At 39.9% G+C, this 16,248-nt stretch overlaps 1 protein-coding gene and 1 non-coding gene across 8 annotated transcripts in view; one reads left to right on the top strand and one right to left on the bottom strand.

Moving 5' to 3' along the window:
- ZBTB44 (zinc finger and BTB domain containing 44) overlaps positions 1 to 16,248 on the bottom strand; it is a 71,190-nt gene that overhangs the window by 11,227 nt on the left and 43,715 nt on the right. For all 7 annotated transcript variants that reach the window (XM_029207802.1, XM_029207807.1, XM_029207801.1 and 4 more), the window contains exon 3: positions 2,065 to 2,149. In XM_029207802.1, the coding sequence (XP_029063635.1) occupies positions 2,065 to 2,149 (85 nt within the window). The remainder of the gene's footprint in view (positions 1 to 2,064; positions 2,150 to 16,248) is intronic.
- Positions 8,716 to 8,787, top strand: TRNAG-CCC. The gene has a single exon. It is a non-coding gene; the product is annotated as a tRNA-Gly (tRNA).

The following is a 16,248-nucleotide window of genomic DNA, read 5'->3' as shown; positions in this document are numbered from 1 at the left end:
CCTTTAACCCATCCTCACTGTTTCACAGTGATCTCTCTGATTAAATCAGTCCCCTGATAAAAATCCTGCAATGGTTCACTGTCATCTTCAGAGTGAAGGCAGACGAGACTCCACATGATCTGGGTCTGTGTACTCTTCCAGCCTCATTTCTTGTCATACTCCCCAGACATACCCATACCAAGCAGTTCCTCCTTAACAGTTCTCTCTCAGTGCTGTGCTTTCATATATTTAACTTCCTTCACGTGCCTAGATAACACACCCAGCCGTTTTATGAAATGTACCCAAGAAGTTACCTCCTCCTCCCGAAAGCCTTCTTTGATTCATCAATGGTTTAGGCAGGTACCCTCCTATGCAGAGCAACCGACCCCTCTGCAGATGACTCATGATTATCTGCTTACTTGTCTGTCTTTAACCGCTTCCCCTCCCCCAAAGTTGGCTTGATCTCTTTGAGGGTAAAGGGTTATTACGTTTCATCTCAATATGCCCACCACTCAGCACAGTATCATAGAACAGACAACCTCATTAACGTTTGAAATTAAGGAATCTAGGCATATTTCCATTTGTTTACACCTTCATTAACATATTCAAATGACTCTGGTTCATAACCTGCTGTATCAGGTTTAGCTATTCAAGAACAATAAATCCTTGTTTGAGTTCTTTGAATCCTTCAAGTTTTCAACAAATATACTTTTTAAGTCTGTCCCGGACTCTTAAGAGGAGGAGTTAATTCAGTGAAGTCTATATTCAGTGGTCAGAGACAGACAATAAACACTCGAGAAAATGATCAGAACAGAGAATTAAAACAGAAGTGATCAGAGTGATCGGTGTTTTACTTTAGACTGGTGGTCAGGAAAATCTTCCTTGAGAACTGACACTTAGACAGTGATCTGAAGATTCAGGAAAGAGTGAGCAATGTGGAAATTAGGGGAGAAAGCATTTCAGGCAGAGTAAAGGCCCTAAAATGGCAGACAGGCCCCAAAGCCAGAACAAATATGGACTACAAATATTCTAGGAACTGAAAGAAGGTCAGTGTGGCTGGATATGGTATGCAAGGAGGAGTATGGTCTGAAGGAAGTCCTATCAGGTAGGCCTGTAAAGGCATAGTGAGGAGTTTAGATTTTAAGTGTGAATCTACTGGGGAATTTTAAGAATCTGCTACTTAGAACAGCAACATAATCTGACTTAGTTTAAAAAACAAAATCATTCTGGCTGCTACATGGAGAATGACTGGAGTAAGGGAGAATGAAATCAGGGGCCAGTTGAAGGTTACTGTAGTGAAGGCAAAAGATGGTGGTGACCTGGGCTGGGGTGGCAGTAGCAGAGCTGGAGGAGAAGTGGACTGAGAAGTATATTTTGGATGCAGAGCTGACAGGACTTGCTTAAAGATTAAATATGGTGGTGGGAGGTGAGGGAAAGAAGGATCAAGTATAATTCCCAGAGACAATGCTTGGGAAACTGGGGGGATGATGGTGCTGTTCACCGAGACAGGAGGACTGGAGAAGCAGGTCTGAGGGGAGGGAAAGGCTAGAGTCTGTCTTGGCCATATATTAAGTCTTGGCCCTGCTATGTCTATGTGAAAATTATCAAGCAGGAAGGGTCAATGTGAAGATAATGACTTGGGAGCCATGAGTATATAGATAAGGGTTTGATCAACCTTTTTGGTAGCAGGTCAGATGTAATTATTTTTGGCTTTGCACACCACATGATCTGTTTCAACCATTCAACTCTGCCATCCACAGACAATATGTAAACAAATGAGCATGTCTGTGTTCCAATCAAACTTGATTTACAAATAAAGGTGGTGGCTGGAATTGGCCTGTGGTCCACAGCCTGCCAACCCCTAATATAGATACTATTTAAAGCAACTGGGCTGGGAAGTCTTGGAAATGCCAAAAAAAACCCCTTGTACTATAAGTTGTCTAATTTATGTGGCTACCTGATGACTAAAAAATATACTAAAGGGAGGTCGCAATAAACTTTTCTATAACTCCCAGATAGAATGCTTGGGTTTAGAGTTACAAGCACAGCCCTTACAAGAAAACTACGTACTATGTCAGTACTAACCGATCATCATCGTCTGCGTGAGCACTGGTGCTAGAAGTGCTCTGCAGTGTAGGTAACCCTTCAGTGACGCCTTCATCTACTGAACCTGTGAATAAAAAAGACAGCTGTCAACACTTTGGTGTAATAAATAAAGCCAAGATATAAATTGTAAGCTGTGTCTCCAAGCCTCTGAACAGATTATCTAATGTATATACCCTGAATTACCGGTCAGAAGTAGTAGTGTTCTGTAACTTTTTAACTTTTGTTTAATTTTTACATTTTATTTTATTATTTGGCTGCATCGGGTCTTAGTTGCGGCACACGGGGTCTTCGTTGTGACGTGTGGGATCTTTTGTTGTGGTGCACGGACTCAGTAGTTGTGGCACGTGGGCTTAGTTGCCCTGCAGCAAGTGGGATCTGGATTGAACACACATCCCCTGCATTGGAAGGCGGATTCTTAACCACTGGACCACCAGGTTAAGTCCCTACTTTTAATTAAACGTTTATGTGATTTCAAACAATCACATGTGAAACAACAGCCTTATATCACTACTTAAATTCTTTCAAGAGTATTTCTTTGATATAAATTTTAGAAAGTAGAGCAATTCAAATGTAAACTAAACAAAAATTCACATAAAATTAAGTAATGTTGTAACAATCATTTAAGGAAGCACTAACAAGTTTTGTTTTTTAAAACTTATTTTATTGTGACATACAACTTACTTGTTGTACACACAACTTCCACATAGAATGAGAAAGACAGCTGTAAGGTGAACATCTGTGAAACCTCCTCACAACCCCCTAAAACCCTGGCAGCATCCTCAAAGTTCCCATTACCCTTCTCTGATCACAAACCCCTCCTTCCAGGAGGCAACCATCAGCATCCTCTTTCATGGTTATCATTTTTTTCTTTTTCTTCTTATCCTGCTTCCTTTTATTTATTTTTTATTTCCATTTGTTTTTGGCTGTGCTGTTCCACTTGCTGGATCTTCCCCCAACCAGGGACCGAACCCGCGCCCGCGGCAGTGAAAGCACAGAGTCCTAACCACTGGACTGCCAGGAAATCCCCTCCCCCTTCCTTTTAAAAAGTAATTTTACCTCAAATGCATATTTCCATAAACTAGGGGTTGTTTTATGCTACAACACAGCTGAACACCATCGAGGGTTGCTTTCACTCCAGTGGCAGAGTGGAGCAAGTGAGCTTGGGACAGAAGTCAAGTCTAAAATATTTACTATCACGCCCTCACCACGAAGAGTACACAAGAGTACATACCATTTAATGGTGTCTGGTTTAAACTTTACATAAAATGAGTCACACTGTATGTATTCTTATGTCTTGCTTCTTTCCTTCAATATTGTGGACTTATCCATGTTGTTACATGTAAATGAAGTTAGATATTATTCATCATCTATCCAATTCACTCTTTTTTTTTTTTTTTGCGGTACACAGGCCTCTCACTGTTGTGGCCCCACCCGCTGCGGAGCACAGGCTCTGGACGCGCAGGCTCCGCGGCATGTGGGATCCTGCCGGGCCGGGGCATGAACCCGCGTCCCCTGCATCAGCAGGCAGACTCTCAACCACTGTGCCACCAGGGAAGCCCTATCCAATTCACTCTTGATGGACAGTTTCAGGCTACTATGAGCAACACTGCTGGGAATATTCTTTTTTGTTGTTGTTGTTCCCGACCAGGGATTGAGAACGCATGCCCCCTGCAGTGGAAGCGCAGAGCCCTAACCACTGGACCGCTAGGGAATTCCCTGCTGTGCATATATGCAAGTAACAATGCACATACACATGCTTTTTTTTCTAGGGTATCTATATCAGGAATGGGCTTGCTTGGTCATAGAATATGTATTTTTTTAACTTCATGTATTTATTGAACCCCTCTTCTGTGACATGCCTGTTCAAGTCTTGCTATTGAGTTGTCCTTTTTATCATGAGTTCTTTTCATGTTTCGGATACAAAATCTTTGTAGGTAAAAGATGTTACAAATATTTTCCCCTCTTACATGGCTTGTCTTTTTACATTTTCTTTTGATGACCAAAAAATTTATATTTTAATTGAATTGATCAGTCTTTTCCTTTATGGTTATGGCTTTCAGAGCTTGTTTTTAAAAATCCTTCCCTATCTCAAATTACCTTATGAAAGATTTAGGTTTTGCCCTTGGCACTTGGGTCTTTTCTTTAACACACCTGGAGTTGATTTTGTGATGGAACACAGTTACTGGAAAGTCTGTCTTTTCTCCTCTGCTCTGCAGTGCTCTAAAAGCATGGGTCTGTTTCTGGGTTCTCTACTAGTTCCCTCTGCTTGTCTGTACTTGCATGAATGCCACACTTTAGTTACTGTAGCTTTATAATAAATCTTGATTTGAGGTGGATCAAATCCTCTCACCTTGTTCATTTGCTCCCTGAACATCTTGGCTATTCCTGGCCCTTCGCATTTTTTACATTTTAGAATCAACCTGTTGAATATAAACGATAATAATCATTCCATTTCCCCCTTTCTATTAGTTTGGAAATTACAGTCTTTTCCTATTCACTTTACCGGTTGCTTTGGAAATTAGACACATACTTAACCAAGTCTAAAAACTTTTCCTTCCTCATGGACAACAGAAGGATCTTACAACATTTTAACTTCATTTCCCATACACACCCATTCTTCAATTTACAAATTATTGCCTGACGTTTTACTTCTTTGTTTTGATAAAGCCCCTACTCTTTCATATAAGCAATGTTTGTCCACATCTGTTCACATGTTTACCTTTCTTTGCTCTTCATTCTCTTGTGTATATTAAACCTTCCATCTGTGTTCATTTCACTTCTACCTGTAGTCTATCCTTAAACATTTCTTAAATGATGATATACTGCTGAATTCTGTTTTCCTTTGAGAATGTCTTATCTCCATTCTTGAAAGATATTTTCACTGTGTGTAGACATCTGGATTGGTAGTTATTTCCTTCAGCATATTGAGGATATCATTTCACTGGTTTCTAACATTATTTAAAAGTCAGATATTCTTCTGAAGGTAATCTGTCATTAATTTTTTTTCCCGGAATTTTCTCTATAATGTGTCTAGGTTCATGTTTCTTTTCATCTTTTCCCAGTTTGGAATTTGCTGGCCTCTTATCTATGGACTGTTGTCTTTCGTAGATTCTGGAAAATTCTCAGCCATTCTCTCCTCTCCTTTTAGGACTTCCATCATACCTATGTTTGTACCATCCATAACCCTTACCCTCTTTTACACCTATAGTCTCTACCACTGTCTGTGTGATGGTTAATGTATGTGTCAATGTACTGGGCTAAGGGGTGACCAGAGGGCTGGTAAAATATAATTTCTGGGTGTGTCTGTGAGGGTGTTTCCAGAGAAATTAGCATTTAAATTGGTAGACTTTGTAAGGAAGATCATCTTCACCAATTGCAGGTGGGTATCATCCAGTCTGGTGATGGCCTGAACAGAACAAAAAGGTGAAAGAAGGGCAAATTTGCTCTCTGCTTGAGCTGGGACATCCATCTTCTCCTGCTCTTGAACATCAGCACTTCTGGTTCTTGGGCCTTTGGACTTGGACTGGGATTTTGGACACTAAGAGGCCAGCAGTTCCCCGGCCTTCGGATTTGGGCTGGAACCACACAACCGACTTTCCTGGCCTCCACCTGGCAGACAGCAGATTATGGAATTTCTAACCCTCCAAAATCATGTGAGTGAATCCCTCTGAATAAACCTCCTTCTGTATATCTATATATATGTCCTACTGGTTCTGTTTCTCTGGAGAACCCTAATAGTTTCTCTCTGTGCAGCACTCAGGTGATTTCTTCTAATTTATCTTCTGATTCACCAATTCTCTCTTCTGCTGAAATCCCATCTGCTGCCAAAATGTTTGATATCCATGTTTCGTGCGTGCTCTGGTTGTTCTGACAGTGATTACTGCCCTTGAAAATGATTTGCAGGGGACTGATTTGCTAAGGGGAGGATGAACATACCCTCTTCCAGAGAAGCTTTCTGTTCGCCTCTGCCAGGTTCCTAGAGGGCAGGCCCTGTCTAACCCAATTCACTGTTTGAGATTCACTGGCCTACCCATGCAAGGAGTAAGTAGGATGTAAACCTGCAGGAGGCTGGTCTGTGCCCACCACTTCTCAGGGATGTGTTTTTCCCCCTTTTCCCTTTTCATCTCTTAGTCGGCCCACTGCCAAGGCAGCTGTTTCTAGAGTCCCCTGTGGAGTCTGGAGGAAGGGGAGCAGGTTGAGTCCTAGTGCTTAATGCGTGGGGCAACTTCTTTAAGACTTCACAGCTTTCATATGCTCTGGGTCGACCTCTGTTTCCCTCACTCTTCGACTTGATGAACCAAAGGCCTCTTGTGTTTTGGCAAATGTCTTACATAAAAACTGGTTTTAGTGCTCTGATATGTACTTACTTCTCTGCATCAGACTCCCCCCTAAAATTAACCTGGCAGTTCCCTAACCATCTTTTCAAATACTTTAAAAGGTGACTTAAAACAAAAAGATCACGTTGTTTTCAGTGGGAGGGTAGATCCAACCAGCCTCGCCTGTTCTCATCAGGTACTGAACCCGGCCAATGTCTTTACGGCGTGCGAATAAGCTGTGCTGCCCCAGGTGAACAAACGAGCCTCTGCGGCTGTGCAGTCCTTACGGCCAGCACTCTTCTGGTTGCAGTATTTTAATGAAAGCTAAAAGGTACTAACTGTAACAGTTGTACAACACCATATACATGTGAACATTTAATAAATATCATCTGTTAACAGATACACAGGATGAAACTTCCTCCCAGTGAAAATTTTGAATCCGATACTTCAGTTTTCCCCCTTGGAACACTTGAATTTGCTGACATTAGAAACCGATTACATTTTCTACTTAAGTAAAATTTTCCAAAAAACTAACCGAATCCCTTTTAAGGCATCCAAGCTTACTTTATTAAATAATTTGCACTAGAAAATTTGTGACAGTTGTATTTTGCCTTGACTTCTTAAATAAATAATACTAAATATAATTCTTTTCTTGTTTCTTGATGACTCACGGTAATCATCAAGAACACCAATTGTTATACTGTGTTCTAATACACTGATAGAGTTTTGTTTTTTTTTTTGCGGTATGCGGGCCTCTCACTGTTGTGGCCTCTCCTGTTGTGGAGCACAGGCTCCGGACGCGCAGGCTCAGCGGCCATGGCTCACGGGCCCAGCCGCTCCGCGGCATGTGGGATCTTCCTGGACCAGGGCACGAACCCGTGTCCCCTGCATCAGCAGGCAGACTTTCAACCACTGCGCCACCAGGGAAGCCCTGATAGAGGTTTTTGAAAGGAGACAAGACCCTATGCGTTTACATTCATCCCTAACTGCACCTCTATTCCTCCTGTCCCCTCACCCCCATCTCCCCCTTACTGGTGTGTGTTTGGCATTCCTGTGCATGCCTTTTCTTTTCTTATTCCCTTACTATCAAGAAACATTTATGCTTTTCCCCTATACCTATTTATCCAACTTATTCCTGATCCTTCTCATTTGTTTTTAAACCAGATGTGGGTTGGAGGACCAGATAATGTTGCATTTTGCTTAAGAAAGAGCTGTTCACTTGACAATATCTTCCCACTGTCACTTTTTTCCTTAAAGAGGGAACTAAACACTAACATTTCAATCTGTCCTAGGATTAAAAACTGGAAAAATCCTGGTATTTGGATCTGGTCACCATGGACACACACACAAATCTACTTTATAGTATTCTGCAGTTCTTCAGAACGCAGGCAACATTAAAGCTTATAGGTAAAGACTTGCAAAAAAGGCCCGGAGGTGTGATTAGGGCAGGCCAGGAAGATTGATCTAACTGAAATTTCACCATCAAGTAAACTGTAATACTTTTAGGAGGGAGTGGGGTCATGGTGAGGTGGAAATGAAACCCACTGTGCTTTGGATTGATTCTGGTGTTACCAGGAGTCTGCTTAAAAGGCTGGTCAAAAAGAACTAAAATGGAGTACGAGACATATCTAGCAGATGGTCCCTCTTAAATCTATTTCCATTCTAAAATATCTAAACCTTGGCCTCTAGATCCCTAATCTGATGGATAGAAAGCATGGAAAGTAAAACAAAGGGTACTCTCTTCTAGTCCATGGCACATTAAATGTGCCAAAAGCTAAAAATAAAAACAACACCAAGCTAAATTAAGAGTTAAAACAGACTTTTAGAAATCTATCCATACTGTGGACATTATAACACATAGTGTTATATCACTTATGTAACCATCAGCACAAATAAATCTTGTAAACTTTTTCCTGAGATGGTGGTTTCTGCCCATGACAGCACAAGTAACCATATTAATTGGAATTTTAATTGAACTGATTTAATAGCAGGCTATACCAGCAATTTTACTTTGCTGAGGTGATAGTGATGTTTCTTAAATAATTAAAATGAAGTTTCCGGGCTTCCCTGGTGGCGCAGTGGTTGAGAGTCCAACTGCAGATGCAGGGGACACGGGTTCGTGCCCCGGTCTGGGAGGATCCCACATGCCGCAGAGCGGCTGGGTCCGTGAGCCATGGCTGCTGGGCCTGTGCGTCCGGAGCCTGTGCTTCGCAGCAGGAGAGGTCACAACAGTGAGAGGCCTGCGTACCGCAAAAAAAAAAAGAAAAAAAAAAAAAAAGAAGTTTCCTTTCTAAACTATAGGGATTCTGGGACTTCCCTGGTGGTCCAGTGGGTAAGACTCTGCACTCCCAATGCAGGGGCCCAGGTTCGATCCCTGGTCAGGGAACTGGATCCTGCATGCCGCAACTAAAAGAGCCCAAATGCCACAACTAAAAGAGCCCGAATGCTGCAACTAAAGATCCTGCGTGCTGCAACTAAGATCCAGCACAGCCAAATAAATAAATAAATAAAAATTAAATAAATAAAAAAACTATAGGGATTCTGCTCTCAGTGGTATGAGGACTAAGAATTCTGAATAGAACCCTCTCTCTTATACAACAGTAAAGCGGATTTATAGACACAATCAGCTTTGCATGTTAAGGGCTATTTTATCAAGAGAGAATCTACTCTCTTCCATCATTAAGGAGTACTGTATGATAGCTTCTGTTCCATCAAACTGATTTCTGTTTTCGCTAACCGTTGTTTAAGTACTTAAGACACTTACAAAAACCCTTCTGGTGGTGAAAAATAATTACAGTGGTCCAGCCACTACTGAGCTTTTACCATGTTCCAGCCACAGTTCTATATGTTTTAAACACCTCATTTCATACTTGAGAAAGAGGAACTGGCCTGACACTGACACTTAGGAGTGGGCCTGGTATTCACAGCTAGGCCTAGTGTTTTCTGTTGGACATAAAACAATCTTGCAGAACACCAACATCAGACCCGATCACACTGGTCTCAAACACATAATTTTTTTTAAACACAGACAAAAACAAGGTCACTGTGCAATCACAAAAGTACCACACCTCCCCTTTCTAGCTAATGGAAGTCCCTGCTGGCCTTAGGTTTACTTTGGTCTGCATTCCTAGATATTTGTTAAGATTCTCAGTCACAGAGTTATTTATGCTTTCCGACATCACCAGTCCCCGAGCAAATCCCACTTACTTATATTGGATGGAACAAACAATCCTTTGTTCTTGCAGCTGTCCTGAAATCATGTAACACAAGCCCAAATCCTCTAATAAGTCCTTTCTAACACCCTCTTATTGAGAAGCCTGAAAGACCCCATGGTGTGTGATCTCCCACACTTCAAATGGGTACTGAACTCAACTTGTTTAACCAGGTATGCTCCTTCATATGGCAGAAATGAAGGGCTCATCGAGATTTGGCTGAAGGTCTTTCTGCCTTGCACTGGGAACCTCGACAACAGAGTGCATATCTAAAAGTCCTTCTGAGGCGCAACCTGCCTCTGGCTGGTAGGTAAGTTCATGCTCAAGTGAGCTCAAATATTTCACTGAAGCCTTTCAGTGTTGGGCTTATTTTGCTTTCCTAGAAAAAGGTCTTTGGGGAATATTTTGTTTACCCAGTTGGACTTGTCATTGTTCCCTGACAAAACTGTTTTCTGGCCTTCTAACACCTGCTCCTATGATCTATCTATCTAGTGTTGACTCTTGTCTACAAGAGAAATACACTGTAATGAGAGGATGGACAGAGACCAGACTGGTCCATCTGAACTGGCCCTGGAGGCTGAGTTCAGAAGATCTCCGACTGGCAAAAACATTTCAAAACTTTACAAGGTATGACATATATGAGCCTTGAAAATATAACAGAAAGTGACAGAAGTCAGTCAGAAAAGACTACACAGTGCATACTCCCATTTATACGAAATGTCCAGAACAGGCAAATCTATACAGTGTATTAGTAGTTGCCTAGGGATAGGGGTAGGACTAGAAGAGAGGCATTGTTAAGGGGTACAGGGTTTCTTTTCGGGGGGATAATTACACAACTCTGTGAATATACTAAAAACCACTATAGTATACACTTTAAATGGGCAACTTTTATGATATGTAAGTTGTATTTCAATAAAGATGTTTAAAAAAACCTTATTAGGACTTGACTTCAATTTTCTCTTTGTGTGAACTGCTTTGCTTAGTTTCAAATGCCCAGAACCCCAGAACCAGGAGGCTTCGTCTGGTCCCTGGCCTCTGCAACTGGAAATAAAAAGTTACACAAGCATTATTCTTATGGACCACTGCAGTTCTCATGAGTCATCTCAATCTGAAACTGCATCTCTTCCAGGCCAAACATCTGTTTCCTTCATGTTTTCTCCATAATCCTAACACGTTACACTTATCTCTCAACTGACTCAATTTCACCAAGGACAATTTGGAATTGGAAGTAGCCATTTTGCAGGGAGCTTCCGACATGAACAAGATTGTCCATCTGAGATACATCAATATTGTACCAACACTGGGGCAGGGATTTCAAGAGCTATACCCCCATGGGTATTTCCAGTGTATGGCCTTCCCAGCGATGACACAACCTTGGTAAGACAAAGATAGGAACCAAGCATTGATGTACATCTTTAAACACCTCCAAATGAGCTATGAGTTTGTTTGATGATTGTTTATTTTTAGGGTAGATTGAGGCGTCCTCATGCTAAAGAGCTATGCTGTAATGGCAAAAGAAAAATTAATAGATTCTGTATTCCTGATTGGGGAAATCCCAACTATTCTCAAGTAACAGGACCACACATTACACTGATGTTGCTCTGAAAGAACTCTATAAGCTGATCTTTTACTCAGACTCTCCGCTGTCCCCATCATCCACAAACTTCAAGAGAGAAATAAAGAGAACACATGAGATCTTAAAACTATACTTATCAAAGCACTTAAAAACCCTCTTAACTTCCACAGTCTTAAGTACTGCCAAGAGCCTTGACAGCAATAAGACAAATCATCTCTATGACCCACAAGTCGACTCCTTATGAGTTAATAGTAGGCTGCCTTTTTCAAGTGGGAATTTTGGTTTAAATCTTAGGTTCTACACGATCACCAACTGATACTACTACAATGATACCCCAGGTTTATCACAAACAGAGAAGAGCTTATGAATGACTTAAAATCTGGAGTTTTGGTTTTCTGGAAAAGATGCCACCAGAGAAAACTCTCCATTGATTATCAATAGAAAGGAACTGATTTGATATTGTTAACAACTGATTCAGTGGTAACAGTTTGAGGTGGCATTCATTGGATTCATGTTTCCCAACTTAAAAGACACGTATCACACCCTTCCAACTCCTGTGCATCCATTCCTTCTAAGGAATTCTCCAGAAGATACTGACTTCAAAATGGACAGCTCCTACCCAAGATGACAAAATCAGATTAATTTTCTGATTCTTCAGTACTCTTTACTATTAATCTTGCCTATTAAAACCAATACGATCTTTCATCTTCATCCTATTGTTTCTGAACTCCTAAGATCTCCTTCTGCCACTTAAGGAAAAACAAAACTCTTGTACTTTCCCCCCCACCCCAGACCATAGTTACTAATCTGAATTTAACAGATTGCTGGATCTATTATCCTCCATCTGACCCTGCTGACAAAAACTTAATAACTGTTCTTTTAAGCACTACAGAAGGTAGATTCCCTTTTATAGGTAATATTATATCATATCCCAGGCTTCGGCCATAGAAAAATGGACCCTGACCTCAAATTAACATGTTTCTGCTGAAGTCATTACAATCCTAACAGCAAGACCTATTCAGTCAGAAAGACACTAATCCTGGGACCATCCTGATTATGATAGCCAGTTCGTTCTCTTCAGAGATACTTGAGCCTGGCTTGCAGGAACTATTTAACTCCACTTAAGGAATCTGTCCGTTTTAAGGGACCAAAACTGGCTCACTCTTGCTGTAATGAATGATACTTACACTCCAATACGCCCACTACTAGGATACTACTTCTATGTTGGACATAGGGTTTACACATGCCCGCTGCACACTAACTCATTCTGTATATTTAAGTAACTGTTTGGGATTTTCAGGTATTAAAACCACCACCCCAACTTGTTCAACTACAGGTGTGTTCCTGGTGGTCTTGCTGGAGAGCACTGACATACTTAATAGATAGGTAATACTACCATTACTTTATGGTTATGGAAACCTGGTGAGGTTCAGTGACTTGTTCAAAGTCACACATCTAGTAAGTGGCAGAAACTGGTAGCAGACTCCAAACCTGCCTGACTCCAAGTCCTGAATTTTTAATCATTATGCTATACTGCATATATGCTCAGTGTCGCAAATTCTTCCATCATTCTAACTGCTCACCTCAACAAGTTTATTCACTATTCATACACAAACCGTCAAATTTCTCAACATCTTAACTGACCCTCATAACAGTCACTTCTCTTTTAACGGCAGATTTTAGAGTCTAGAAAAAAACCCTGAATTTCTTTGTTAGCATAGTAAACTGTGGATTATCTAAAACTATTTTATCTTTGGTGTATACAGATAATCGAATACTTCAAGACAAATAATGAAGCCCTATCATGAAGTCCTTCTCACTTAAAACAAATTTTCCTTAAACCATACCAGATATAGATGGCCAGCTTTTTGAGAAACAAGACCCAATCTAAACTTAGCAATTATTTCTCTCTTAAATTTTCTGTACTTATTGTATTTACTGGGAGTGTCAGATTTTATAACTTTTTGCTGGGCAACTGGCAATAAAAAGAACAGGTAAAATCTTATTTGAATTAATTTCATGAGTAATTAAATTATTATTTTAGAATTTCATAAGGAGTATTTTTTGTTTGTTTTCTTTATAATGAGTATATTCAGTATTATACTCTCAGTCTCTAGAATGACAAACTACCTGCTATATATCATCTTTAATAAGTTAGTAAAATTAAGTACTCTTATGAAGTATTCTTATGGAATATGGAAAAAAAGTACCACACACATCTTCCTCTTCTCCCTCCTACATTTTTTCACTGCCTAGTATACTTGAGGGATTTAACTTTTTCTGTAGGGCTTTATTTTAGTGTACAGATTTGGAGTTAAGATAGGTTAGTTGAGAGTGATTAGTACATCTGCTATGAAGACAAGGGAAAAAAACCCTAATTTGGATTATCTGATTATATGATATTCAGATCAGAGTTCTTTGTATGTGTGCTTTGTAACAGAACCTACATTTGTAATAGTATATATTGGAAAGGAAGTATTCTTATAAAACTGAAAGGCTTATTCTACTTATGCTCCTAACTTCTCTATTTAATCATGTTAATAATATAATAAAGGTAAAATGTGAACTGATTAGATATACTTGAGTGGTAAAATAAGGCTATTTCACATATTTAGTTAGAAAGATACTCAGATTAATATTTGGCTTCTAAGTTCTCAGATAATTAAAATAGTAATTACTTATTAGTTCATTATTCAGAAGGTACCAAGGTGTTTCCAAGATTAAACATGTTAGTAATTTAACAAAAACTTGGTCACATTGTCAAATAGCTAGGATCTCCTGCCATCAAATATATTACTGAGTGTGTGGTCACTTGAAAAGCACAAGTATCTTGTCCCAAATTTCGGAATATTATCTTTAGTAGGTATATGAGTAGAATTGTGTCCCCCCCGCCCAAGACATACTCAAGTCCTAACCCCTAGCACCTGTAAATATAGCCCTATTTGGAAATAGGGTCTCTGCAGATGTATCAAGTTAGATGAGGTCATACTGGAGTAGGGTGGGCCATAATCCAATGACTGGTGTCCTTAGAAGGGAGATGTGGTGCTGAAGCCAGAGACAGAGGGAAGGCCCCACAAAGATGGAAGCAGAAACTGGAGAGATGCAGCTACACGTTGAGGACTGTCAAGGAATGTTAGTAACTGTCAGAAGCTAGGAAGAAGCAAAGGATCCTTCCCTACAACCTTCCCTGCCAACACCATAATTTCAGACTTTTAGCCTTCTGAACTCTGAGGAAATAAATTTCTCTTGTTTTAAATCACCCAGTGTGTGGCAGCTGCTGTGACAGCCCTGGGAAACTCATATGGTGGATCAAAATCCAAGAAATTAACAAAGGTAAGGGGCCCTCCTTGTTCTCCAATCTTTGGGAGAAAACCTCTTTATTGATCTTTGTTGGGTTTTCTTCTCTCCCTGAACATAGATACTTCTCAAGGATCAGTTCTTTGGCTTTGGCTCTTACACACACATTTTCCTGTTGAGAGTCAATCTGTCACTACTAAAAGTCCTAAACTGGTAATCTCCAGTCTTGATCTCACCCACCCTGCCTTTCAACGGCTCTGTGGCATGTTGCCTGGTCATGACCCAAGCATGGTTCACACGGAACAAATCTTGCTGACTTACTCTTAAAACTGGGCTCCCACCTCCTCGCAATGATTTTCATAGTAGTTATGGCATCTTATAGATTCCTATCGAGTGTACAATTACCGTTATTTTTTGTACCATTAAGAAAGAAAAAGTAACCGTAAAGATTATTAATTGCAAAACATATCTGAATTTAGAGATAATAAAATATGAAAAACTGTGACTTATAATCAATGAATATAATAAAATGTTATCAGTATTTTCCTAGTCATCCAGGTACCCTGACCCTCTTATTCCCTCAAACCACATATTCAATATCATCAGGCAGTAATGATTCTTCCTTTACAAAGTCTCTTAATACCCATTTTCTTTATAGTATTATGCTGAGCATCTTCATTCATACAAAGACAACTGTACTGTTACTGGTTTTTGGACTGTCTCTCCCCAGCCAACCCCCTATGAATTTGACCAATATCAAATTCAGTTTCCTAAAATATCTGTAAATGTTTTATTTTTCATTCATTTAAGGTAGACTCTTTATTACCACTAGGATAAAACCCAAGCTTGCTTGGCCAAGCTGTGGTAGACACTGCTAGTTGCATACAATATCCATTCTCCTGTAATTTTGTGAGGCAGTTACATACCCAACTAATATACATGTATTCCCAGATTCCCTTGCAGCTAGGAAAGATGACGTGACATAAACTGGCAGAAGTTTTTTGGGGACTTCTAGGAACATTTTCCACACAAGAGTTACCCCTTTCTAGAATATGAGGCTAAAGATGAAGCAAAAATCTTATAACCATGAAGCAATAAATATATGGATGACAAACTAAGGAGGGTGGATTATAAAAATATAAGGGGCCTAGGTCACTGTAGAGCCACTCTACCAGTCCTGGACTTCCTATTTCTGAATATTTTATGCAATAATAATAAAATCCCATTTGGTTTAAGCCATTTTGAAGGGATTCTGTTATACGCAGTTGAATGCACTCCTAGCTGAAACTAGTGTTCAAGGCTTTTCACAACATGTTCTCAACTGCTCATTTTTCTTATTTCCCATTATTTTCTATACTTGTAGGCTTCCATGTTTTATTCACATCATTGTGCACTGAATTCACTGCTTTATCAAATATGCAATGTTCTTCTACACCTCTGTGCTTTTATACATTTTCAAAGAAATGTCATTCCCTCACCTGGGCAAACTCCTACTTATTATGTAAGATCCAGCTCAAATACACAGTGTTAACTTGCTCTTTCCTTAGTGAACCTGTAACACACTGTTCCTACCTCTAGTCTAGTGCTGATTGTTGATTTACTCATCTGCTTCCCCAATTAGACTATTAACTCCTCAGACGCAGGCACTATATGTCTTTTTCATCATATATCCCCAAGTTTGGCACATGGTTAAGTTTTCAATAAATATTTTAATCAAGAATAAAACACTAACTGGATTTTTTAAACTGGTATTTTTTGTACT

This window comes from Monodon monoceros, unplaced genomic scaffold, assembly GCF_005190385.1.
Source record: "Monodon monoceros isolate NGI ecotype Baffin Bay Population unplaced genomic scaffold, NGI_Narwhal_1 Super_Scaffold_7, whole genome shotgun sequence".
Taxonomy (NCBI): Eukaryota; Metazoa; Chordata; class Mammalia; order Artiodactyla; family Monodontidae; genus Monodon; species Monodon monoceros.
Note: the sequence above shows the minus strand (reverse complement) of the source record. Positions and strands in the feature narration are given on the sequence as shown.